Source organism: Electrophorus electricus, chromosome 10 (assembly GCF_013358815.1).
Source record: "Electrophorus electricus isolate fEleEle1 chromosome 10, fEleEle1.pri, whole genome shotgun sequence".
Lineage (NCBI taxonomy): Eukaryota > Metazoa > Chordata > Actinopteri > Gymnotiformes > Gymnotidae > Electrophorus > Electrophorus electricus.
In genome coordinates this window covers 5871965-5898862 of record NC_049544.1, presented here as the reverse complement: position 1 = coordinate 5898862, position 26898 = coordinate 5871965, and the positions used below count along the sequence as shown (strand labels likewise).

The 26898-nt window shown below is 42.5% G+C and overlaps 2 protein-coding genes and 3 pseudogenes across 6 annotated transcripts; 3 read left to right on the top strand and 2 right to left on the bottom strand.

Annotated features, from left to right (window-relative positions):
• Positions 1–224: 224 nt before the first annotated feature.
• On the top strand, positions 225–2473 carry LOC118242139 (annotated as a pseudogene).
• Positions 2474–2692: 219 nt separating this feature from the next.
• Positions 2693–4024, top strand: LOC118242114 (annotated as a pseudogene).
• Positions 4025–4084: 60 nt separating this feature from the next.
• Positions 4085–5284, top strand: LOC118242119 (annotated as a pseudogene).
• A 1538-nt stretch (positions 5285–6822) lies between these two features.
• On the bottom strand, positions 6823–9741 carry zgc:171704 (uncharacterized protein LOC100124619 homolog). Its single transcript, XM_027000006.2, has 4 exons — positions 8988–9741; positions 8825–8878; positions 8613–8689; positions 6823–8500 (listed from the first exon to the last, which is right to left on the bottom strand). Exons 1-4 carry the CDS (start codon positions 9100–9102, stop codon positions 8090–8092), a joined length of 657 nt encoding a protein of 218 aa, XP_026855807.2. The 5' UTR covers positions 9103–9741; the 3' UTR covers positions 6823–8089.
• A 95-nt stretch (positions 9742–9836) lies between these two features.
• trim33l (tripartite motif containing 33, like) lies at positions 9837–26506 on the bottom strand. Of its 5 annotated transcripts, none has more exons than XM_027000000.2 (17): positions 26206–26506; positions 25349–25425; positions 24713–24851; positions 23406–23523; positions 21752–21868; positions 18070–18184; positions 16013–16156; positions 15686–15797; positions 13488–15391; positions 13271–13352; positions 13166–13196; positions 12940–13069; positions 12444–12640; positions 11971–12073; positions 11119–11187; positions 10651–10785; positions 9837–10492 (listed from the first exon to the last, which is right to left on the bottom strand). In XM_027000000.2, the coding sequence occupies exons 1-17, from the start codon at positions 26405–26407 to the stop codon at positions 10256–10258; spliced, it is 3912 nt and encodes a 1303-aa protein (XP_026855801.2). In that variant the 5' UTR covers positions 26408–26506; the 3' UTR covers positions 9837–10255. The 5 variants fall into 5 exon arrangements, with proteins under 5 accessions (XP_026855801.2, XP_026855802.2, XP_026855803.2 ...); XM_027000001.2 differs by having other exon boundaries at positions 10651–10782; XM_027000002.2 differs by having other exon boundaries at positions 13271–13349.
• Positions 26507–26898: the final 392 nt, after the last annotated feature.

The following is a 26898-nucleotide window of genomic DNA, read 5'->3' as shown; positions in this document are numbered from 1 at the left end:
ATAGATGGGTCACTCATGCATTACAGAATAGAGTTTGTTTGTTTGTTTGTTTGTTTGTGTTCTGGTGCGGCACTTTCTGCTCTCCTTGGTCCTGTCCCGGGTGCAGTGGGTCAGGGCTGTGCACTCGCTGGTCATTGCTCAGCTCATTGCGGTCATGTAGTAGCTGAGCGATCTCCAGCCTGTTCAGCAGCTAATGGCCCAGCCCACAAAGGCCCCATGTCCCCATGTACGACCTGTGGGAGCTGGGCCTGATTCTTACCCAGCTCCTCCTCAACATCACACTGCTGTATGACATGGTGAGAGAACACATACGCACACACACACATTCTCACAAAGCCACTAAGCTAGTGCATATGTCAGCTTTTGTGTCAGTCAGCTAACGTGCATTATTGATGAGCTATGAAGTGGAGTGTTGCATGAGTGCAGTAGAAGGCACATGCCATATCTGCTGGATACTCACTCTCACTATTGAACCAATCTACCACAAAGACAAAATAATTCACGTGTAGTGTATAAGAAAAGCATCTGATTACTGGGGCACATCAGAAACAGATGCAAAGTAAAAATGAATAATTATAAATATTGAAATTAAAGATTAAGCGGCTGCACTATTTGTTTTACTGGGCTGCAGATGCAAGGAGTAGCACTGGCTTGTCAAATAATGTTCAGTTTATTTTCTCTTAAAATTATTAGCAGCAAGGTAAAATGTTGTCTGTGTTTTGACAATACTGCAGGCTTAATGATCTTCCGAAAAACACTTAATTTTATTTTAGACACAGCAGTATGTGATTTACTGGTCTCAGTGCACTCTGTATTCTTGAAAAATGGACTATCCATATGCATCTCTTTTTAAATAAAGCAACTACATTTGCAAAGTGAAATTGTTTTTCAAATCGAATCAGCTACAGATGCTTGATTAGGTAAGAATAAAATAACGTTTTTGTGATCCGTTTGCTATTATATTTTCAACAGTATTTTTCCTGTGGGCAAGCACCATTATTATTATTATTATTATTATTATTATTATTCCTCTTCTTCTTCTTCTTGTTTTCTACTCAAGGTGCTCAAGCAATTTATTAATATACTCAATAACATTTCCAAGCTAGGATTCCTTTTTTTTTAGCCCCAACCACACCACCAACCACAACCCCATCCCTAGCCCAAACCACAACACCAACCTCAACCGCATCCCTAGCCCCAACCACAACACCAACCACAACCCCATCCCTAGCCCCAACCACAACACTAATCACAACCCCATCCCTAGCCCCAACCACAACACCAACCACAACCCCATCCCTAGCCCCAACCACAACACCAACCTCAACCCCATCCCTAGCCCCAACCACAACACTAATCACAACCCCATCCCTAGCCCCAACCACAACACTAATCACAACCCCATCCCTAGCCCCAACCACAACACCAACCACAACCCCATCCCTAGCCCCAACCACAACACCAACCTCAACCCCATCCCTAGCCCCAACCACAACACTAATCACAACCCCATCCCTAGCCCCAACCACAACACCAACCACAACCCCATCCCTAGCCCCAACCACAACACCAACCACAACCCCATCCCTAGCCCCAACCACAACACTAATCACAACCCCATCCCTAGCCCAAACCACAACACCAACCTCAACCGCATCCCTAGCCCCAACCACAACACCAACCACAACCCCATCCCTAGCCCCAACCACAACACTAATCACAACCCCATCCCTAGCCCCAAACACAACACCAACCACAACCCCATCCCTAGCCCCAACCACAACACCAACCTCAACCCCATCCCTAGCCCCAACCACAACACCAACCTCAACCCCATCCCTAGCCCCAACCACAACACTAACCACAACCCCATGCCTAGCCCCAACCACAACACCAACCACAACCCCATCCCTAGCCCCAACCACAACACCAACCTCAACCGCATCCCTAGCCCCAACCACAACACTAATCACAACCCCATCCCTAGCCCCAACCACAACACCAACCACAACCCCATCCCTAGCCCCAACCACAACACCAACCACAACCCCATCCCTAGCCCAAACCACAACACCAACCACAACCCCATCCCTAGCCCCAACCACAACACTAATCACAACCCCATCCCTAGCCCCAACCACAACACTAATCACAACCCCATCCCTAGCCCAAACCACAACACCAACCTCAACCGCATCCCTAGCCCCAACCACAACACCAACCACAACCCCATCCCTAGCCCCAACCACAACACTAATCACAACCCCATCCCTAGCCCCAACCACAACACTAATCACAACCCCATCCCTAGCCCAAACCACAACACCAACCTCAACCGCATCCCTAGCCCCAACCACAACACCAACCACAACCCCATCCCTAGCCCCAACCACAACACTAATCACAACCCCATCCCTAGCCCCAACCACAACACCAACCACAACCCCATCCCTAGCCCCAACCACAACACCAACCTCAACCCCATCCCTAGCCCCAACCACAACACTAATCACAACCCCATCCCTAGCCCCAACCACAACACTAATCACAACCCCATCCCTAGCCCCAACCACAACACCAACCACAACCCCATCCCTAGCCCCAACCACAACACCAACCTCAACCCCATCCCTAGCCCCAACCACAACATTAATCACAACCCCATCCCTAGCCCCAACCACAACACCAACCACAACCCCATCCCTAGCCCCAACCACAACACCAACCACAACCCCATCCCTAGCCCCAACCACAACACTAATCACAACCCCATCCCTAGCCCAAACCACAACACCAACCTCAACCGCATCCCTAGCCCCAACCACAACACCAACCACAACCCCATCCCTAGCCCCAACCACAACACTAATCACAACCCCATCCCTAGCCCCAACCACAACACCAACCTCAACCCCATCCCTAGCCCCAACCACAACACTAACCACAACCCCATCCCTAGCCCCAACCACAACACCAACCTCAACCCCATCCCTAGCCCCAACCACAACACTAACCACAACCCCATCCCTAGCCCCAACCACAACACCAACCTCAACCCCATCCCTAGCCCCAACCACAACACTAACCACAACCCCATCCCTAGCCCCAACCACAACACCAACCTCAACCCCATCCCTAGCCCCAACCACAACACCAACCTCAACCCCATCCCTAGCCCCAACCACAACACCAACCTCAACCCCATCCCTAGCCCCAACCACAACACCAACCTCAACCCCATCCCTAGCCCCAACCACAACACCAACCTCAACCCCATCCCTAGCCCCAACCACAACACCAACCTCAACCCCATCCCTAGCCCCAACCACAACACTAATCACAACCCCATCCCTAGCCCAAACCACAACACCAACCACAACCCCATCCCTAGCCCCAACCACAACACCAACCTCAACCCCATCCCTAGCCCCAACCACAACACCAACCTCAACCCCATCCCTAGCCCCAACCACAACACCAACCTCAACCCCATCCCTAGCCCCAACCACAACACCAACCTCAACCCCATCCCTAGCCCCAACCACAACACTAATCACAACCCCATCCCTAGCCCAAACCACAACACCAACCACAACCCCATCCCTAGCCCCAACCACAACACTAATCACAACCCCATCCCTAGCCCCAACCACAACACCAACCACAACCCCATCCCTAGCCCAAACCACAACACCAACCACAACCCTATCCCTAGCCCCAACCACAACACTAACCACAACCCCATCCCTAGCCCCAACCACAACACCAACCACAACCCTATCCCTAGCCCCAACCACAACACTAACCACAACCCCATCCCTAGCCCCAACCACAACACCAACCTCAACCCCATCCCTAGCCCCAACCACAACACCAACCTCAACCCCATCCCTAGCCCCAACCACAACACTAATCACAACCCCATCCCTAGCCCCAACCACAACACCAACCTCAACCCCATCCCTAGCCCCAACCACAACACCAACCTCAACCCCATCCCTAGCCCCAACCACAACACTAATCACAACCCCATCCCTAGCCCCAACCACAACACTAATCACAACCCCATCCCTAGCCCCAACCACAACACCAACCTCAACCCCATCCCTAGCCCCAACCACAACACCAACCACAACCCCATCCCTAGCCCCAACCACAACACCAACCTCAACCCCATCCCTAGCCCCAACCACAACACTAATCACAACCCCATCCCTAGCCCAAACCACAACACCAACCACAACCCCATCCCTAGCCCCAACCACAACACTAATCACAACCCCATCCCTAGCCCCAACCACAACACCAACCACAACCCCATCCCTAGCCCAAACCACAACACCAACCACAACCCTATCCCTAGCCCCAACCACAACACTAACCACAACCCCATCCCTAGCCCCAACCACAACACCAACCTCAACCCCATCCCTAGCCCCAACCACAACACCAACCTCAACCCCATCCCTAGCCCCAACCACAACACCAACCTCAACCCCATCCCTAGCCCCAACCACAACACTAATCACAACCCCATCCCTAGCCCCAACCACAACACCAACCTCAACCCCATCCCTAGCCCCAACCACAACACCAACCTCAACCCCATCCCTAGCCCCAACCACAACACTAATTACAACCCCATCCCTAGCCCCAACCACAACACTAATCACAACCCCATCCCTAGCCCCAACCACAACACCAACCTCAACCCCATCCCTAGCCCCAACCACAACACCAACCTCAACCCCATCCCTAGCCCCAACCACAACACTAATCACAACCCCATCCCTAGCCCCAACCACAACACCAACCTCAACCCCATCCCTAGCCCCAACCACAACACTAATCACAACCCCATCCCTAGCCCCAACCACAACACCAACCTCAACCCCATCCCTAGCCCCAACCACAACACTATTCACAACCCCATCCCTAGCCCCAACCACAACACCAACCTCAACCCCATCCCTAGCCCCAACCACAACACTAATCACAACCCCATCCCTAGCCCCAACCACAACACTAATCACAACCCCATCCCTAGCCTCAACCACAACACTAACCACAACCCCATCCCTAGCCCCAACCACAACACTAATCACAACCCCATCCCTAGCCCCAATCAAAACACCAACCACAACCCCATCCCTAGCCCCAACCACAACACTAATCACAACCCCATCCCTAGCCCCAACCACAACACCAACCTCAACCCCATCCCTAGCCCCAACCACAACACCAACCTCAACCCCATCCCTAGCCCCAACCACAACACTAACCACAACCCCATCCCTAGCCCCAACCACAACACTAACCTCAACCTCAGCCCCAACCCCATTCCCTCCTACAGTCCTACCTCCAGACTTGGCCAAAGCCCCGGCCTGAGTCCCTTACCCAGATCTATCCTCAGCCCCAGCTATAACCATGTTCCCAGAGCCAGCACCAGATTCACTTCCAGATCTGGATCTGGAAGAAACCCTGAAAAGAGCTACAGTACATGAGCTCCAGTTCTCACTCTGAAGACCAGATTACACCAGTGGTGGAAGCCAGACTACAGTGAATACCACCTACCCAAGAGTCGATGAATAACCGTATCCTCTCATCTCCCAAAAACATCAGAAATATGTGTAAAATTTAGGTTTTTGATGCTTACAGAAAAATAGAGTGTAGAAAATATTAATTATAGTTACTTATTAAGTAGCCTTTGTTTCTAGGCAATATTAACCTTACAATTCTTAGAAACTGAAGCACTGTTTGAAATATGTTAGTCACTTTCTTCTAGAAAGACAAATGATCACACAGAAGTATCGAGGAAATATAAACTACTGATGTAAGCCTCAAGCATGATCCATGGTGAGAATAAGGACTGAGTTTCATGAAAGCAATGTTACTTAGAGGTCATTGTAAGATTGCTAAGAAACCTGGAATAGACACTATAGTTGTACAGACTGAGATATGATTATGGAAGTCATGGCAACAGGAAACAAGCATAAATATAATTAGTCAAACTTGTAAACCTGGGGTCTCTACTTAATCTCTTTCAATTCTCAAACTCTCAGCTCTCTTTCTTAATATAAATATTTTCCTTGTAATGGGATTTTTAACTTTTAGTTCTCTTAGCATTCAAAGCTCCTTGAAAGTTAACCATGAAACAAAGATATTTTAAAAATCATGAGTTCACAGTAATGGAATATACAGGCACAGTGTATAGAATCATAATAAATGAAATTGAGTTTTGGGTTAAGCTACTTAGTCAAAAATTACAAGCATTGTCTCTTTTCATAATACAATGATATTGCATATATTATTTTTGTAACTAGCCAGAAATAGGTTGTAATGCTTACCTTCTACAAATATGCCCTTGCATGGCACACTCACTAGCAAATATTTTTAGACTCATACTGTGTGTTATTTTGCAAGAGTGAAGATAAAAACATGTTAATGACAATTACACATTAAAGCTGTTCTTAAATTTAATCGTGTTCAAATGATGACATGGGTTTGCAGGTTGACCTCCCACTGTAATGAAAAGACCAAAAAGTGTGCCCCTTTTTTTTGTATTTTCCATACTATTCATTTATTATTCAGAGCCCAAACAAGGAGGATTCATTCTGTCTATGCTGTGGGTCATACAGTGCTGACCTCTGACTTCAGTGTCAAACTAAGCCATTTTTAGGTGTATTGTGTAAGTCTGTAAATGTGGCTTCATTATTTGCATGCAGGATCTATCATCCACTCTGTAACCTTTACCTCACAGATTAGTTAGCAACAGGACTATTGCCCACTACATATTAAGAGACAGCATTAGCACTAAAATGGTACCAGCATGCAAGCGTACGTTTATTAGATACAACGGTGTCGATCAGCACATAGATATAAACAATTTTCTATCTAATTTAACAAAATTGGACAAATAATTTTTGAGAGTTGGAAGACAAATGAAGCCAAGAAGTGTTGAGTCAAGCTTGAATGGGCAGTTAGCCAGTCAATACCATAAGGTCTGACATGTGTGGAGGATGTCAAGAGCAGGCATGTTGCAAGCTGTCTAGAGGGGTGCGAGTGTGTGTGAGAGAATGCACGTTATGGAGTGAAGCTGAGTCATAGCGAGAGATTACTTAGTCAGCTATCCTGAAGGAAATATAGCTGACCAAAATAGCACAAAAATTTCTTTTCTCCCATACCATCAGGTTACTGTAGTACAGTAGTTTTTTAGATTGTTTAGCCACCATTAATATATTTCTATCACCATGGTTGTCTTTACCTATTAATCCAAGTATTTGCACGGTATCTGCCCAAACACTTTTTAAACGTAGTCCTTACTAAAAATTTATTGCGCCCAATTTGAAATATTTAATAGCAATGGTATATGCTCATTGTCTATCGTTATGCTTAGCCAATACTGTATTACAATAAAACACATTCAATCCTTTATATTTATTTAAAACACCATAAACCTGCTTTGGCAAATAAACAATGCAACAAAATTTAAATAAATACACTTCAAAATCTTAGACACAAGTTTTTAAATAATCTGATAATCATGAACATAACTGTCTAGTTGTTCATAAGCATTGTATATTTTCCTTAATTTACAATATAGTTCAAGCGAGCTCTTCAGCATAGGTAGACAAAATTTACATATCAATTCAGTTTATACAAGTTTGGACAAACAGATGAACACCATTTTATCTGCAATTGTCTCTGCATTCTTCTTAGATCCTCCAAAAACACAAACCTTTCAGTATTATTCTGAATCTCAACATCTAATTGTGTCTATGTGGAATGTTAAAGGAGTTATTTAAGACTTGGGCTGCTTCACTACTTCCTCAAACATGTAGGCTGTAAACAACCCAATGCTCATGCTTATGCTTCACCTGCTTAAAGGAAACATCCCAACATTTTAATGACTTTTTGGCACCTTCAACTTAAAATACAACCCAACTCCTACACTTGGCTGTTTTCTTTCAGAAACTCAAACCCACAGATGCCCAGATTGCATCTTTTCTGGCAATTAATTCTGCCCTCGGACAACCTAGGGAGACTTTTAATAGCCCATTATTGACACCATCTTCTTGTGTAAAAGGAACTACTCCCGTTTCTTCCCAAAAACAGCAGACACGCTCCTCACGATGCCTTTTATTCCAGTCACACCTTTCTTGACGGCTCTAGACTCCCTGATAAGGTCCAACAGTTCATGAAACACGAGCAGTACACCGTGGTAGGTTTCAGCTGCGGAGATTTCGAAGAAACCACAGTCTGCCGAAAGGGCGGAGAGTCGTCCCTCTTCGCTCGACACAGCTCTCTGATGTTGGAGATCTCGCTTGTTTCCAACAATAATAATGGGCACATTCGCAGAGAGCTTCCCTGATTGCCGGATGAGCTGCACCTGTTGACGCACAACCTCAAAGCTGGAGCGGTCACAGATGCTGTAGACGAGGATTACACCGTCAGCCCACTGGAGCTGCTTTTCACTGATTGAATCTGTAGTCTCGCAGCTCTGAAAAGACATTCAGAAATAAGTTACTCTCACATTACAATGTCTGTGGAAAGGTTCATACATTAAAATGTGCCATAGCCATCCTGAAATGTACTTGATATTATTGTCTTACCTGCGGGTACAGAGAGTCCCAGATGTTGAAGGAGATCTCTCGTCCATCGATTTTGTCAATATGACTGTATATCGATTCTGTTAAAAGTGTATATAGATACATATATATTTTAAAAATAATGTAAAAAAAAAAGTAAGCATTTTACATTTGTCATTTAAACCGTGTGTGAATAAAATAGCCCTATAGAATATCTCAAATATTCTCAAACTTACCAATGTCACCGTATTCGCCAATAAATCGTCTCGTAAGAAACCGCACTGTGAGCGCTGCCGAAACATGAACATTGTTTATTTCTTACATGCAAACTCCAGAAAATACAGAGAACGTCTTAAATGGACATATACGTCCGAATTTTAAAGGATTATGAATGCATACCCGATTTCCCGACGTTTAGTGCCCCAAGTAAAAGGATGTTTGCTTCTGCTTTATGATGGTTTCCATCCATGGTTTTGCCGTACTGTCGAGAGCTCGGCTTATCTTGAACAACCATTTTACAGTAACACTATACAAAATAAAGTAATACCGCAACAAAGGCCGCGCAGAATGGGTTCACGGCACACTAAGCTCGTGTTATATGCACGAGCTGGGCGGGTCTCAAAGAAGGGCGGGTTTGAAACACTATTAGAAAATAAAACGGAAAGGAAATACTCCAAATATTATGCGAAATAAACTATTTGGTGCATGCTACTGGCGCACGGTTTAAATATTTTTTAAAAACTCAAATAGACATGCTTGTGTTTAATAGTTTGAAAGAAAGGAAGTAGCTGTGTGTGTTGGTGTGTGTGTGTGTGTGTGTGTGTCAACCGTTTGTATTCGTATGCTACAAAGTAAAAGCCTCTAGAGTGGCTAATGACAACTTGCTTTTTAAAATGCTTTTGTGATGCAAGCATGGCTTTACCCTTAACCGATTTAACATTTCCTAATATAGGTTAACCAACCATCACGACTTAAGCTACGAAAAGGTAAGTGCAAGCACCAGAAAGAAAAAAAAAACATCGCAAGACTTACGCCCTCTAGTGTAGGTATATATTTCCTCATTAGTTGGACAATTTCCAAATAGTACGCTTTGTATTATATCACAAGCATAAAGCCTGCTGCATGGAAACGCCTTATTTCTGAAACATGTAAACACAATGCAGATCTTGAGCTGAGTTTAATGCAAAACTTCCTTTCACGGCAATACAAAAAAAGTCTTTATGTTAGTAAAAAGAAAATTACAGAAAATAAATAGATTTGTTTTTATTTTAAAAAAAGCAAAACTATCACAAAACTATTGCTTCTCGACCTACATGGACAGACTTCATTGGCAACATTTATTTATTAGAAACACCTTGGGTGTACAGACTATAGCCTATCGACTACCACATACATGCACAGGAATGTCTGCCCTGTTGACAGTGGTCCATCAGTCAGATAATATCAGAGACAACAGTAATTCTGTGGTTAGAAATGGACCACTGATGAACAGGCATGCTAACAAACTGTGTATGTGAACACACTGCCAGCGCTATAGTACGTGACAAAATGCAATTACAGGTGTAATAAGTAGCCGATGATTACAGGTGTAATGCAGGAGTTTCTAATAAAGTTGTGGGTTTGTAAGCATGTTTGTAAACATTCAAACCTGATTGACTCCAATAGTCCTAGTCTTTGTCTGATCTTGCAGTGCGGCGTTTCTTTGCACCAGAGTTTGCAGCAAAAAATGCCTTCATCCTCTTTAGAGTATTTTTGGCATCGTTTCTGTCAACCTCAGGCTCTGGCATCCCCTTCTGGTCCTCACTGGAAGGAGGCTTCAGGAGAGAAGCGTGGAGACTCTCCCCAAATGTTATATTCAGTCGCTCCTGAAATGATCTTTGAAGTTTGATGACAAAGTCTCTCATCTGGACGGACACACACAAATTCTGATTATAACTTCTGTTATTTGAGAGAAGTTGTTCTCTGAATGTGATTCAAACTGCTTCTCAGCATCACAGCTAACTCTGCATGTGTACATGGTCATTCACTACCTTCATTTCACAAGTTTTTTGAAATCTGTTACCTTGGAGCTTATAAACAAGATATCAAAAAGAGCCCAGATATCAGACACCAGTTCAGCTGCTGAGCGGTATGGAGGACTTCGCTTCCCCAGAAGACGCCCAACAATAAACTCAAATCCCACACATCTTCGACTCTGCTTCATGAACACACACACACACACACACACACACACACACACACACACACACACACACACACACACACACACACACACACACACACACACACACACACACACACACACACACACACACACGCACACACACACACACACACACACACACGCACACACACACACACACACACGCACACGCACACGCACATTACTCATTTGCCCATTTGGTATTCAGGAAGCAAGAGAATGGCATCAGGAACGCATTTCACAGATAACCCAGCTCTACAACGTGGTATAAACCATTGGAAGTGGTGAGCAGAAGTGACCAGACGGCATCTGTTTACGAGCTCATACCTTGGTCTTTCTGTAGAGTAGGTAGCTGTGTTCTTCACACATCAAAGTGAGCAAAAGCTGTTCACATCTCTGTTAAAACAAAGACCACCAACAGGGCACATCAGGAAAAACAACAGTGTCTACAGAAACACCAGGCTTTGGGACTGGCTGCCAGTGTACACTTGAGCCGTGCGTGGATGCATGCATTATACGGTTGTGTTTGGGTTGTGCGGATCATTGTGTGAATGCACATAGTGTATACATTTGTATGAATTGTATAATCATCAGAGCTGAAGGTAAGTGAAGAAATAAGTAGTGCAGTGTGTTCGCAGATCCTATAGATAGGTTTGTAGTCAGAAATGCAGCGTTGGAGGGGGTTGGGTTTGAGGAATATGTGGCTGAGATTGTCAATACTGTTTGGGGGGGGGGGGGCATGAGTTCATAGTTTAGACCAGATGTGGAAATTTCATACCGATATGCATTGGTGAATTAATAATAAATTGCAAGAACATTATCTAGAACATCAGCATACAGAGGTCTATAGTATGAAGCATGATAATTAAGTTAAGGTTATATGTAAATTGCAGTTGCCATCAGTGGAAGTGCTGAGAATGGAAAGGCTGTACTCACACCCTCTCTTACTCACAGTGGACACTCAATAAGTCTGAACTGAATTAAGCATGTATTCCTCTTCACTGGAGAAGTTGTCAACTTCTATTTTTTTTTTACCCAGCTGTATTTAGCTTCAAAATTTATTTTTAGCTTTAAACAAATGACCAAGGTGACCACATAGCTGGCTATGGGCATGCCTACAGGTATGTGCTTCCAGCCACGTGGAAATGTGTTCGGCTAGAGCCGAGGGGGACAACTTACTCTTTGGTCCTGGATACTGAGGTAGGGCTCCTTTAGCCTACTGTGACTGAATGGGTCTGTGCCATCCAATACATTTTGACACAGGGAGCACATCCAAACCTCACTGCAGGACAGAGACACACAAACGCACACGCACACACAGATGAATTAGCCCTCTGAGAGAACTTAAGGTCTTGAAAGTTAACTTCCGTTCTCAAATCGTTACAGACTTAGAACTTCTCTCAGAAGTTGATGTCGGACTAGAAAGAACGTAACTTTCAATAACGGATGTTAGAATGCTATAAATTAGATACAAACATGTGTCTTGTGTCTTAAAGTATTTCCAGAGGTCCATGTGAATGACAAACATTAAGAATTCAACCAAATCCACCCATTTGTTGTCAGAGGTTTCACAGACTTCCACAGATGTTTGCTTTAACTGTATACAATGCAGTATGGAAGTAGGTCTATACATCACAGAATAGCTGCCTTACGAGTGTTTAAAGTCTGGCGGTACATGGCATTCGGAATGAAAACTTCTTCCACATTCTGCACACAGCAACAAGGCTCCTGCAGAGAGACAGACAGCGCACTGCAGCACCCCATCCAGCAGAGGGCCACCTGGACTCTGGGACTGTAACAGTGAGATGGTCTCTGGCGATGCAGGGATAATGAAGCATCTCTGGGTTGGCTAGAACAGTAGTATAAGAGGAAAGATAAGCTAACCATTGAAAACCAGGGACCACACAAGCAGTGGCTAAAGTTTGTTGATATGGAATTCCAGGGTGTTTCTGCAGTCGAGCTCTGCAGTCTGTACCGCCTCTCTTTGTTGTGACGACATAAAAAGCTGAACGCAGGCCTGATTCCCAAACACCAATAACATGAGCCTTGGAGGCAATCCAACCTACGTAATCCTCAAAGACGAAGCTTATGTGGTTGTAGACTGTGTATACTTTGTGCATGTGGTTGTGAAGCATGCCCCCAGCACACCTGGCCATCCTTGAGCTCTGTGAGAAGAATTTCAGCTGTCTGGCCACTGGCAGCGATGCGAAACTGAGGCAGAGGAGATCCTGTGGCAGGAAGAGAGATCGGCAACCGTGGCAACGATACCCACAGAGACCTGCAACAGGAGGGTAACAATAAAACGTGTCGCCAGGTGGTACAAGTTTACACATTGTGATACTGTGATATCTGATATACTTTACCATCCACATACCTATTGGTGTCTGCTGTTAATTTAGAAGACCCTAAAAGAGGAGAAAAAAAAAAAAAAGTAAGCATAGTTTAAAAATGTATAAAATTAGTCAAAAATGTGTCTCACCCTCAGATTTGATGGCTTCATAAACCTCTTCCACTGGTTCAGAATCACTAATATCAGTTACCTCCTCCTCCTCGTCCCCCTGCTATGAACATGCAAAAGGTGACCAGAGTAACTATATGACTAGTCAAAAGCACAGACAATTGTCTAAACAAGAAGTGCTATAATGAAAATGATGCAGTCTTGTAAACACTAAAAAAAAGATGGACAATTTTCTAACCTGCATGCTGGTTGGAGATGCCCACTCTGTCACAGATCTGGGGAGAACATCATCAGGGGCTTCTCCGTCCACCTGGCTGGTAGGAGAGGCTGTCTGTTCTAATATCTGCCGGAAGGACACTGGAAAGCCTAGGTTCTTGGGTTTGAATGCGGAAGCGTTTTCTGTGGGTGTGGGGATTGGTACGCTTTCGACTGGCAATTTGGACAGGGAGGCTGAACTCAGGTGAGAAAGGCAGTCCTGCACTGTGGCAATAAAAGGAGGATCTTGCAGGGGGTGGGAGGGTAGGGCCATGTTGGTATCCGGTTCAGGCACAGTGGAAGTGGGAAGGTTGCCATCTGGGTCCTCCTCAGCAGGAGAAGCCCTGGCCCCCACACTAACTGATTCCTCACCCAGCGAATCAGCTGGCGCCTTCACTGGCACCTCGCACTTTGGCATTCTAGTAGTCTGGCTGACATGTTCACTTTGGATACCATTGGGTACTGCTGGGGAGCTGTTGGGTGCTTGAGGGGCACTAAGTGTGGGCATGATGGACACAGTGCGAGTTGGTTCATTATTACTGATAACTGGTAAACCTGTGAATCTTAGCTCTACAGGCAGAGCAGAGCAAGCTGCATTGCTTGTCCCAGGTTGCCATGATGTCATAATCTCCTTGAAGGCAGGGAGACCTTTTGCAAAACTAGAGTTTGAAGCAGGTGTTATATCAGGGCCAGAACGTGGTGTTGTGAGAACAGTGCAGTTTGGAGTAAAGGGGACACTGATGGCCTGATTTACAGTAGGAACAGGAGTGTAATAGTGGAATTTCCATGTTCCTCTAGACTTGCAAGAAGTATTGTTGTCTGGTTCTTTGAGAAGATTGAACAGTAGAGGATGGGCCTGAGCAACAGCAGCATCAGAGGACTGCAAATGAACAGGCAGAACATTTGAGGAAGCCTGAGTAAAAGGGACAGTTCCACTATAGGGAGTACTAGGGAACTGACTATTTGACTGGCAGTATTGAGGAGAAGACCGAACCCTGACTGACTGACTCAGATGAACATTATGCTGCCTATGGTCAGATATGACTTTCCCATTAGATTGCTGGGGGTCAGACCCAGCCTGGGTAGGTTGAGCAGGGGGAGCTGGGGTTGAGAAAGTTGGAGCAGAGTGAGATCTAGTCTGGTTGTGAGCGAGTAACTGGAAGGCAGATGAACCGTTCAACCAAAACTGGGACGAGGCGGTGTGGAGGGAGATGGAGCGCTGGACTGTGGGGCGATGGGGCACGAGACTCAGGGACACTGCAGCAGGGATACTGCCAACCTGAGGAGGCAGTGCTGAATTGGCCTGAAGCATCGCAGTGTCAAGCTGAGAGGGACGCGAGGGGAAGTTGCTTAAAACTCTCTGGCTAGGTAAAGAAGTAGACGCGTGGCCAACTATGGAAGGGTAAGGGTGGGAGAGGGTTCTGAAGCTCTGTGTAACTTGTTGAGTGGAGGCAGGGTGAGACGAGGCAGATGGAGGCAGGGTGGCGCTCACTTGTGCGGCTACGGACTCGGCCGTAGTGCTTTGAGGCGGGGGGAGAGGGCAGCAGCGAGCAAGAACAGAGGACGCGCTACCATGGCTCTCACCAGGAGCTTCAGGGTGGATGGGGTCTGATGCCTGCAGTACAGGCAATGACCTTTGCAGGAGCAGTGCTGGTTTCACTGAGGCAGACTCAGACTCGACCAAACAGGGCAACTCGGGGGTTGCCTTTGTATCTGAACAAGCCGAGGACTGAGGGATCTCGCGGCCAAAAACACTCACAGCAGCCACAGGTTTGGAGTTTTTTCCTTTAGGGCCACTATCTACATCCTTGGGGGCTTCTTTAGGCTTACTGATATTCAAGTATTTTCTTCGAGATTCAAGAGGAACTTTTTGGACCTTAACTGAACCTGAAGAAAGAAAGAGTTTTTAATATGAAACAAATAAAAGCATATTTATTATCAATGAAGCAGCACTGAAGGCCTCACAATAGAAAATTAATGCAGTCAAAATTGCATTTCTAGATCAGCAAGTAGTTGTATAGGTGGAGTGTGTGCGCATCACACCATGTAACACCATTTCTCATGCAGAGCTTCAAAACTACAGGGTTGTCCAAGTGGTGTTGATGCAATGGAAAAGTTGTTAAACTTGCATATGCACACTGTAATTGTAAATGAAAGACACTGAAGACTCTAGCCACTAACCAAAAGTTTTAATAATTTTGCAGAATTCACTGCTTAGCTGGAGTGTAGGCCGAATCATAGTTTCATTCAGACAGGTGTTCTGTGATAAAAGCCCCTCCACTTGTTTCTCAATCTGATGGGGAAAGAAAGCTACATTTTAGAGCAAGTGAAAATGCAAACATCAAAACTGCCATTTGTTTCATCATAACGTCATCAGTATCCCTGGAATTTTATTTTGAGAAAGAAACAGCATAAGGTTCCATAGGAATATGCCCCTCAAATTGACTGTATAAATCAACTCAATGGTAGTTCCCACGGACAAAAAAAGAAAACCTAAAATGACCTTACCTGCTTTTTGTGTAGCAGGATACACTGGCTGTCAGTCCTCAGAATCTTGTGAATAAAAGCAGTGACATACTCTTGCCTCTCTTCCAGCTTTCTTAGATTGGTTTTCATCTCTAGCAGACTCTTCTCTTCCTCATCATACAAGCCCTTCAGGCAAATAAATGTAGTAATAATTTAGTTTGGGATGGCCAATGTCTACAAATAAAACAATTCCTGGAGACTGCAAATAGAGAGTTTTACAGGCTTTCAATAGACATAATGGAGACAAGCATATAGGAAAGAAGGTCTTTAATTATTTTTGAATTAGGTCAAAGTTTATCAAGCGATAAGTATAAAAAATGTCCATTGTTTCCCCTTGTTGCAGATAGTCACACAACTAAATGATTACTGTACAAATTTAAAACTTGTGATAGAAAACTAAACACACACTGAAATACTCTTCAAAATACTATTCGTTACCATTACTGCCCTCCACTATTTCAATTATGCTTTTTAAAGCATCATACCATGAGTCAACAGTTTTTCAACAGTCTTCATTCTATCTGTTCATTGGAAAAATAGATTAAGACAAAATATGCTTTCTAACTTTGATAACCTCATTCTATACAGCTACTGATGTTCAGTGCCACTTAATGGCACTCCAGCAGGGTTCCATATAAGAGTCATTTTATGACCCACATGAAGTTGGTAAAATTACTGAACTAGACAGAACTCCAATTTTTAAATCTATCCCCTGCAAAAGACTTTCACTTTCAAAAAACAAGACTTTTTACAACTGAACAGAACTATTCTGGCTAGTGTTATGGAATTTCAGGTGCTCAAAATCAATGAAGAAAGCACCCAAAGCAGTATGAAAAACAAACAAACAAACAAAAAAGGTCTTTACTGAACACCAGCAAAGGCCTACAAAAATGAGCTGTCTGGAGAACAACTGATCCCCTCGAGTCTGAGCTGCTTTTGATTCTCATTTCCATCTCTAAGAAGCGCACTGGCCACTAATCATTAATATGTTCCTCAAATTTATTTCCCACCCCTTCTTTTGGACCATCCTGGAAAAACCAACCTTGCTGATTATTTTTCACTGAACCAAGGCAGTCAGATTTTCCATTATCTTTGATGCTAAAATGTGCTCTTGATTACATAGCTTTAGTATGAATAAATTATACATAAATATGAATAAAACATAATGGATTAAAAAAAACATGTGCATATTCACTATTTGTGCTGGGGAAAAAAAGTGACATCTTTGGAAAAAAATGCATTTCTGTATGAAGAAATCTGTCATTTTGAACTCATTTGAGGGTGAAATTACAGACAGCTTGATATTTTGCTGTAGAATTTCCTTAGCTTGGTATTCATTTAACTTTCGGATGATTGCAAACCATCTGCTTCACAGTTGTCATAAGGTTTTGATGTTTGCTGGTAGGCAGTGCTCTATGTGCAGCAGCTCCAAAAGGTTTGTTTATATCAACTACAAACTTTTGCCTCATCTTTCCACAGAGCACAGGTCCAGGACTGATCTAGGTGGGCTTCAACTTGAAATGGGCAGCAGTGTTTTTTGGAAGACCAATGGTTTGTGTAGCAGTAACCTCCCATTAAATATCACTCTATATCAGTGTAGTTCCTATGGCAGACATGTGACCTCAGCAAGGGAAGCCAGCAGACCACTGGCAGTCAGGCCAGGGATTGCAGTTACTTGATGCAGGATTCCATGGCATGCACACACTGATCTAAAATACCCACTGCTAGATAACATTTGAGTTTAACCACAACTACTTGGGAACCATTTTTCTGACTGTAGAGTGCTGGCGACCCAAGACTTCAGAAATACGGTGGTAGGCCTTTCCAGTCTTAGTGAGTTACTCAGCCCCGCAGAGAACTGATACTTAATGGTGTACTTGGTACCTTTTATAGTCACTATTTTCATTGGGAACGGGGGACTAGCAATTAAGAACAAGTTCGAATTTGTAGCAAAATCAACAAAGTAATATGGTAAAAGTAAACATTTAAAGCACTGAACACATCCAGGAAAAATGGAAAAACTCAGAAGAGCACATTACCTCAACTTCCTTAAACAGCTCACGTCCCCTCAACACCAAACACAGGTACATGTTGTGTACTATATCAGTCAGTTTCTTCTTTGAGGCAACTTTTAACACCTTTATGTCTTGCAATCTACCACAAAAGAAAAGAAAAGTCAATTACTTCACAGGGAAATGCAGGTGCAGATCATTCAGGAGCAAATCTGTACATTCCGTGAAATAGATCAACATATAAGGGGGGGAAAAAGTAGTGGGTATTGTAATGCTGCTACTGATTTCAAGTGCCACAGGAATTTCTTTTATATTCATATCCCATTTCCTCTGTTAATCTCAGAATTATGATGCCTTCATTTAAAAAGGTGATCGATGAGGAATCCCCCCACTCAATTTCAAAAGGATTAGAAACTTCAAAAACGGAGGATGCTACACTATGAACTAAAAGTCATGAATTTGAACTATTAATTAAATACCAGGTACAGAACAAAGTCACCAGGCTGATTGTCTACATGCTAACAGATTAAATCCATATACACCATAACTGATGTCTTGGACCTCCCCCACACTGGTGCAGGAAACATCTACAAAACTTCAGAGGCCAGGTGGATAACTTAGTTTTCCTCACAACCATCTGTCCCTCAGAAAGAGCTGGTATAGCTACACACAAAGATGCTACCCACGGTCTAAAACACAGGTCTTCCCTCCCATTACACAGGTTACTTCCATATTAATCCTACTATGAAAAAACACAAATGCTTTCTTGCAGAAAACTGAATAAAAAAATGCTTTATTGTAATCAATGTACTACTTTTTGTTAACTATATCAAGTTTATTTTTGACCTGTGGCCCCTATTGATTCTAAAAACCTCTTAGGTTTTAGCCTCATTTTAAAGTATTTTGGTTGACCCTTAACCACAAGTGTCTAGCCTTGTACTGTCTCATCAATTAAGCATACTCACATGGACCCATGAATGTGTGATATCATCTGAACGATTAATTGGCTAACCTCACCGTACTGCACTACCAGGCTTTTACACTTCAAGGCCACTCCAACCGTCAGCTCCCCCAGACATGCAACGGCTGGGACTCCAAAGCTGATTTTCAGAACACGTTAGCCAGTTTACTTCTGCAATCTACTATTACTTTCTGAATACAGGCCAGGCATGGGTTGTTCATGACTCAAAGTTCACAGATATTACACAAAAAAAAGTGGTGGGGGGGGGGGGGGGACTCATTAACTTCTATCAAAAGGGATTCAATATTTGTAAGCACTGGTTAATAGTTTGAAGCTGGTAGAAAAGATGACTTGCTACACTACGAAAACCAAATGTAACAACACGCTGTGTGCACATTTATTAAGCAAGAGAGTGTTTTGACCATATCATTTTTATGCATATTTTCTAACTCCAAGCTGTATAAACTTGAATGCTTATTGGATTTAAGCATATCAGGTGATGTGCATTTGTGTAATGAGGGAGGGTGAGGCTTAAGGATATCAACACCCTATAACAAGGTGTGTATAATTAATCAGGCAGTTTCTTTTCCTCAGGCAAAATGGGCCAAAAAAGAGATTTAATGGACTCTGAAAAGTCAATTTTTTTCTTAAAATTGATAAGATATTGGTGTGATCACAGAATCAAATGATTTTGTTGCAAATAGTCAGAATTGCAAGAAACGTGTTGAGAAAAAAAAACAACAACAAAAAAAAGAAATTAACCGCCAAAGATTTAAGAACAATCAAATGTGAAGTTACCAGGAACCGAACCTCCAGTAATGTCATATTTCAGAACTGCAATCTACCTGGAGTGCTCAGAAGTACAAGGTGATCAGTACTCAGAAACATGGTCAAGGTAAGAAAGGTTGAAACCCAACCACCACTGAACAAGACACAAAGTGAAATGTCAAAACTGTGCCAAGAGATATCTGGGGACAGATTTGTCAAAAGGTTTCATGGACTGATGAGATGAGCGACTCTTGACGGACCAGCTGGACGGGCCTGTGGCTGGATCAGTAATGGGCACAGTGCTCCACTTCCACTCAGATGCCAGCAAGGTTGAGGTGGGGTACTGTATTATTAAAGATGAGCTAGTTGGACCTTTTCGGGTTGAAGATTCAAAATCATCTCCCAAACCTACTGCCAGTTTTTAGAAGATACTTTCTTCAAGCAGTAGTACAGGAAAAAAGTCTGCATCTTTCAAGACGACCATGATTTTTATGCGGGACAATGCTCCATAGCATGCACTGAAGTGCTCCACTGCCTGCTTAGTCAGCAAAGGTCTTAAAGATGAAAGAATAATGGCATGGCCCCCCTTTTCCATGTGGTTCCTTGATTTTTCCAAAATTCCAGCAATATTATTAAGTACACTTAAATATAAAAATAAAGACGCAGACTCAAGAATTAATTGAAGAGAATAGCAGGTCCTGTGTTGATTTGCAGTTCAATATAACGTACAAATGAGGCAGTCTGGAGAATGTCTAATAGTTCCAGGAGGGCTCGATCTTTATACACTTTCATCAAGAACAGTTACACAACCACTTTTACTACATAGTACTTTTCAGAGTTTCCACCATTATGTCCAAATAAATCAAAATGCAATATCAAGTCGGCTACCATTCTAGCCAACCATGAATTGTTTTTGTTTTTTTTAAGGTGATATTCATACCACCTGGTGCCCATTGCAATAATATTGTTGTTTCCAGTGCCAATCTGAGATGTCTCAGTCTTAGAACAAAGCCTTTGACTGAGGCCTCTAAAGGCCTGACAGATGCCTACTGAGGCCTACAGAAGCCTTTTTCTGCATAAACCTAGTTTATTTTAGACCATCTGCATTTTTCTGCTTACAATATGATTTATTATGGGCCCTTCTTAAACAGGAGATTTACAGTGAAGGAGAACAGTACATCTCTCTGAACAGTGAGAGGCTGTGGTCAGATTAAGAAACTGACAGACTCCATGAAAGGAACGCTTATGGCCGTTATTGAAAAGGGTGGCTATATTGGTCACTGAGTTGTTTGTTTATTTATTTTTGAAATATAACTTTTAAAGTGAGAATAATAAACAATTGAATTTACAAGAGCTTAAAATAAAATTCATTTAGTTGCATAATTCCACAAACTAATAGTTGCCCAATAATTATGAACACATTTTTTAATATAAAAAAGACAAATTATTTTATATATATATATATATATATATATATATATATATATATATATATATATATATATAAAATTTATTTATTTATTTTCCCCCCCTCCTCCTAAGAAAGCCTAAATCTGTTACTTTCTTAAATATTCAGGTTTGAGGTTTACATTTTGGAATGACCAAGAGTACTGTAGTTGTTCAATAATGAACTAAATCCTCAAAAATACAACTTGCCTAATAATTGTGCACACAGTGTACCTTGGTTGGTACATTTTAAAGAAAAAAAATCCCTGATCCTATAGTCCTTTCAATGGACTAACATGAACCTTTACACGGTGAAACTGCTACTAATTAAAGCATCAACAAAAGAAACATAGCATTGTCCTAGGGAGTGCGTTAGAGTTAGTCTGCAAATCCTTTAACCTACATCTCAGATATATGGGTCATGGTTAATAAGGCTTTGCAACGCAAGAAATGTTTTAAAAACACTGCCAATGGACTGTTGGTGGGAAACTGTGTGTGTCTGCAGAATCAAGCACTCTCCGCCACTGCAGGTACCTTCCATCCATGTTCAGTAGGCTCTCCATCATGCTGTTCCTCTGCTCGCGAATGCAGTGCAGCATCTTCTGAAGCTGCTCTTTCAGGGACACCACAGCTTCCTCCAGCAACAGAAAACTGACAAGGGAAGTAATTACTGTCCGAGGGCCAGCCTGGATTGAGAAGTAACCAAGTGCTTGCTGCACAGGGGGACAGATTTAGCTACATATATGAAAACTATTGATCTGACACGATCTATACAATGACCAAAAAGCTCCTCACTATTGACTCCACTTGATTTTGTGATCATGCTTTACCACAAAAACCTAAGAACTCTTTCTATAAGCCTTCATAGTGGAGAACTACATTAGTGTGCAGATCAAGTATGCATAGCAGTGCTGACTCATCACTACCAGTTCACATTTATTTTCCCATTCATTTTATTTCAAGTCATGTCCATTATTTGACATAACACAAATCAAGAAATAGAAACCACTTCAGTTTAGTCATTTTGTAGTGCCCCAGGGAACAATAGTCATTGTGAGACACATAAATGGCTATGAATAATTATCAGAAATTCACAGCCCTAAACCTGTTGGGGTGTAGCCAAATGAGCGCACCTTATCTCCTTAGCCAAGAAAGCACCGACTCGCTCCAATGACGAGGACTGATCAAGAAAACTGATCAAGTGATCAGTAAATATTTCCACATCAGGTTGGGTCTTGCTTTTATAAACATTTTGTGTTCAGCATAAAACATTTTGTCTGAATTATTGAACAGCAGTCATCTTTTAGGTTGAATGTGATTCAAGGTTGAAAAATGTAAAAAAGTGTAAAAGGTTAAAAAAAAAGTCAAAAATGTGTTTAAAAAGGTTGAAGCCGTCATGACCAGCCAAGCCTACATTTTTCTTATCTGGTTGTATGGGTGAATCACAATGACACTTTCACATTGCTCCTTCCTATTTGTTTACTGTAAATTTCATGCAGCTGATGCTTCATTTAAAAACAGTGCCACAGATGCTGTGATGATGACAGTGGAGATGATTCCAACAACTTAAGGTGTACAAAAATGACTCAAAATGACCTTCCTCGCTTATGGTCTTGCACCATCATGTGTAACATTTTCATAATTTCCAAGCACAATACTTCGCTGATATTTGCTACTGTGATGATTTCCTTCCCGATTAAATAATAAATGTAATCAGTGCAATAGCTCTGCACCTTCTCAATTGTATTGGAGGCAGTTATTCTTTAACATGTATGCCGAAGTGGATATCGATCACAGAAATGATTCATGTATGGTGTACATGCTTAAAACTCCTTAGTCAAGCATTAATTTCGCAGGCTTATTTTATCTGGAGAAAGATGTTTTTTCTTTGCGACAGGTACTTTTGCAGAACTGAATTGGGAGTGCAGGTCTGTTTTTAACCTTCACTGGGAAGCAGAAGAGTGCAACCTCCCTAAAAAAAATGAAATCTTTCTGGCCGAATGAATTCATTTCATTTTTTACTTGGGTTAATATATTAAGTTTACTTATGCATGAGACCTTTGCCAAACAAAAGGAAAATCTTACAGTATAACTGCGCTGGCCCTTGGAAATTCATGTTTCTTCCTTAGATTGAGAATTTTCAAATGTTATTCAATTTCCTTAAAGGGGTGAGCTGTGTGTGGAGTACCTGTGGCCTCTGTGGAGGATCAGCTGACAGTCTCTACAGGTGAGCTCATTACACGTGACGCACAAGAACTTGAGCCACTCCTGCTTGTGTGAAGTACAGCGCAGGCTGGCAGTTGGACCTGAAAAAATAAAATGTGCTTAAATACAATCTTCTGCCTGTTGTGTGTGGGAGAGAGGCACCCAAGTTAAAATCCTCCCAGCATATAAATGTAATGAGTCTCAGTCTTACGTGAGGTACAACCTAAGAGCTTACGACACTCACACAAGCCAGACTGCAGAAGAAAACCAAGATGAAGTATAATCCATAACACCAAACTCCTCCCTTTTGAGAAGAGCATTAGACTTTTCACCTGAAGTCATTTCAATTTTATGGTGTCTCACCACATAAAAGCTCTATTAATTCTAGATATGGGACACTACTGTTGGCTCTCAACATGAAGGAAGAATGACTGCAAGTAAATCAAACAGCATGAGGCAAAGAAAAATTCTGAATAAAATCAACAAAAGCTAGTAAATTATTAAGAACATCAAAAACTGTTACAATTTTTAAGAAGCTAGAAAACAATGATCAACTTAGTCATCGCCAGTGTCCTAGTAAACCACTGAACACCACAGCAGAGTCTGAGTGAAGAATACGGGCATGAAGAAAACCCAAGAGAGATCAAACCTGCTTTATATCAGAGAGTTCACTCTGGACTAAAACATCCATATATGGTACTCTATGCACTATATAGATAGCTGCATTGATGGGTGAAGAATGAAACCCTAAAATATTTGTACATTACACAATGCTTGCAATGTGATGCTGGTATGTTGAGAAGCTGACCAGAAACACAGGCTTAGGTATACTTTTTTTAATTTAACAATTTGGCCGCAGCAGTTCAGTGTTTATTTCGGTATTATAATTCGGTAAATAATTAAACTTTTGCTAAATGCAGAAGAATTAAGGAGCTCTGACAACCAAGTGCAGGAAGTGAACAACCAAGAACTAAAAACAGCTGCATTACAGGCTTGCCAAATGGGAGTAGAACCCTTAGTCAAATACATAACTAGGTAAATTCATCTGTCGTGTGTTTATAATCCAAACTATTATGAAAATCAAAGCTAGGCATAAGCACTTTCAAAGGTTTGGTTCTGTTTTAGGGAATGTCACAAGGCACATAAATATTCGGCAGTGTCTCACACATGGCCTTTTATCACTATCTAGACGGGAGTATATGCAGCTTTTTCAGTAGCAGTGAGCTCAGTGCGCTGACACAAAGCCAGGCTGCATGAACACACTGTACTCCAGTGCCTTTCATCACCGACCTGATGAAGGATCCTGAGGTGTAACTGTATGGTCGCGTGTCACCTTCACTCGCTGGTGGGCTGACACACACTGGGAGCACAGGGCCTCCTCACACTGCACACACCAGCCACTTGGCACAGACTCATCACACCCGCCACACTATAAACACACACAAGTACATTTTACACCAAATTTTTACTATACAATCCAAATATCAGTTAGACAAGAGAATGGGATGTAGCAGTACAAATAAGTGCCTTGTGCAAATGCTGACCTCATGTCTTACTATATCAATCATGTAGTACAAAACAGGATAGTCAAGCATCCATCCAAAAAATATCAGCATTACAACTACAGTACTCATTTTCTGCTACTGTTAAAGACCAGTTGTTTCTAGCTCAAAGAGGATTGCAGACCCTCTGATTGTTTGATATTAATTGTTATTGCACTTATTGTTGTCTAATATAATGCTTATACTTATTTTGCACTTCTGGGTATCAATATTGAGACCTGTATTTCAACAGTATTCTAGTTCAATGGTATCTTGAACACTAACCTACTGCTTAGGATACATTCTATTCTGAGTAAACGACAAAGGACTTTTGTTGCTCTGGATAAGGGCATCTTCTAAATTTAATTTAATTCAGTGTGCTTACCTTGGGGGCAGACTCCATAAACATGAAGCAATCCGTAACTTCTGACAGATTGAAAGCCAGTCCACACATCGGGCATTCTGTAGTCAGAGAAAGAAAACCCTAAAAATAAATAACAGACTGCTCCTTCGGCCCTTGTTCCATCAGTTGGTGGATATAAGCTTGTTTTCAAGTGGATTCAATCATCCTAAAGACATTGTGTCTTGAAAATCCCATCTAGCATTTAGAAACTGTCAAAAACAAGTTTGCTGCACTGGAAATGATGAACACGTATTGCCATTCACACATGACTGAGATTAAAGAAAACAGCAGGTTTAAATGACTTGATATTTTGGAGGTGGACATGACATTTGGCATTTCTCATCAAACAAATGCGTGACTGGACAATGCTTGCATGCACATGTTAAATTTGTATATCTGGGCCTACTTTTAACATGGAACTTCCTGCAGTGCGCTTCAGTACACTAAAGTACAGTATTAGGGCAGTTCTTCTTAAAGCTTAATTCTAAAAGCTAAAGCCTAAATTAATGTTATTCTAGCTCTTATCAGGAGCTGTTCCATAATATCCCTGAACAGATCCGTGCCAAAGAGAAGTAGTACCACTGCAAACGCCACACTGCACCAAGACAGAAAGCATGTGCCCCCTAAAACTAGAATTAAGAGCCAGTTGTCTAGTTACGTGCAGTAACCATCTAGCTAGCCCTAGTTAGCGTCTGTTTTGTGGAACATAATGTGAGAGTAACACCTCGGAACGTAGGCGGTACTGGAAGAGACAGAAATAATGATTAATTGGGAGTTTTTGACGACAAGCAGGGACTCTTTTAAAATAACCTATTTAGTTAACTCACAAGGTTTTTTACCTTTGTCGTTTCCGTCATTGTTGTTTGTAATGCAGGCTTTACAAACAGGATGAAGGCACGGAAGGAGTTTGGGAAATGCGGAGGAATTCAATTTTGTTCTACAAACCACGCAGGTTTCGCATTCCCCTTTTTGCAATTCAAGACAACTCTCTTTCTCAACATTAGCGCCTTCTCCTCCCTGATCTTGGACCCCGAGAAACATCTCTTGTCCGAGATAAAGTAATTGTTTTCAAGAAGCAGATGCGGCACTATGACTGACATCCGCTCGTATGCTGTTTTAGCCGCTAGCTAGCTAACGCTAACAAACTTAAGGGGAGAGACGAGAGAGAAACTCCCCCTCGCGCAGGCTGAAGTACGAGTTAGTCTCGCGTGGTCTAGTCGAGTGGAAATGCGTTTCATAATAGAGGTCCTTTTTAACGCAGTTCTTTGCACTTTCAGTTCACAAAAAGTGGTAACCGTGTTTATTATATAATTTCCTAAAACTTTAAACAACTCATGTCTAATAACTAAATTGAGATCTTGTATTACATATAATTTTAACAATTTTGTTCACAATTAAATATGTGTATATTTGTATTGTAAACTTAAAAACGTAATTTAAATAGGCCTCTTTCTATACATTTGTGCTCAGGCAAATTCAGAGAAACTATGGCCGAAAGGAAATACAAAGATTTAGCCATGGACATTAATACT

Excerpts from the sequence above, each read along its gene's own strand:
- zgc:171704 (XM_027000006.2), bottom strand. The coding sequence starts at position 9,102 with ATGGTTGTTCAAGATAAGCCGAGCTCTCGACAGTACGGCAAAACCATG. Across the intron at positions 8,879-8,987 it reads ACTAAACGTCGGGAAATCGG|CGCTCACAGTGCGGTTTCTT; the intron begins GTATGCATTCAT and ends ATGTTTCGGCAG. Across the intron at positions 8,501-8,612 it reads GGGACTCTCTGTACCCGCAG|AGCTGCGAGACTACAGATTC; the intron begins GTAAGACAATAA and ends ATGTCTTTTCAG.
- trim33l (XM_027000000.2), bottom strand. The coding sequence starts at position 26,407 with ATGTTTCTCGGGGTCCAAGATCAGGGAGGAGAAGGCGCTAATGTTGAG. Across the intron at positions 13,197-13,270 it reads TGAAGCCATCAAATCTGAGG|GGTCTTCTAAATTAACAGCA; the intron begins GTGAGACACATT and ends CTCCTCTTTTAG. Across the intron at positions 10,493-10,650 it reads TCTTGTTTATAAGCTCCAAG|ATGAGAGACTTTGTCATCAA; the intron begins GTAACAGATTTC and ends GTGTCCGTCCAG.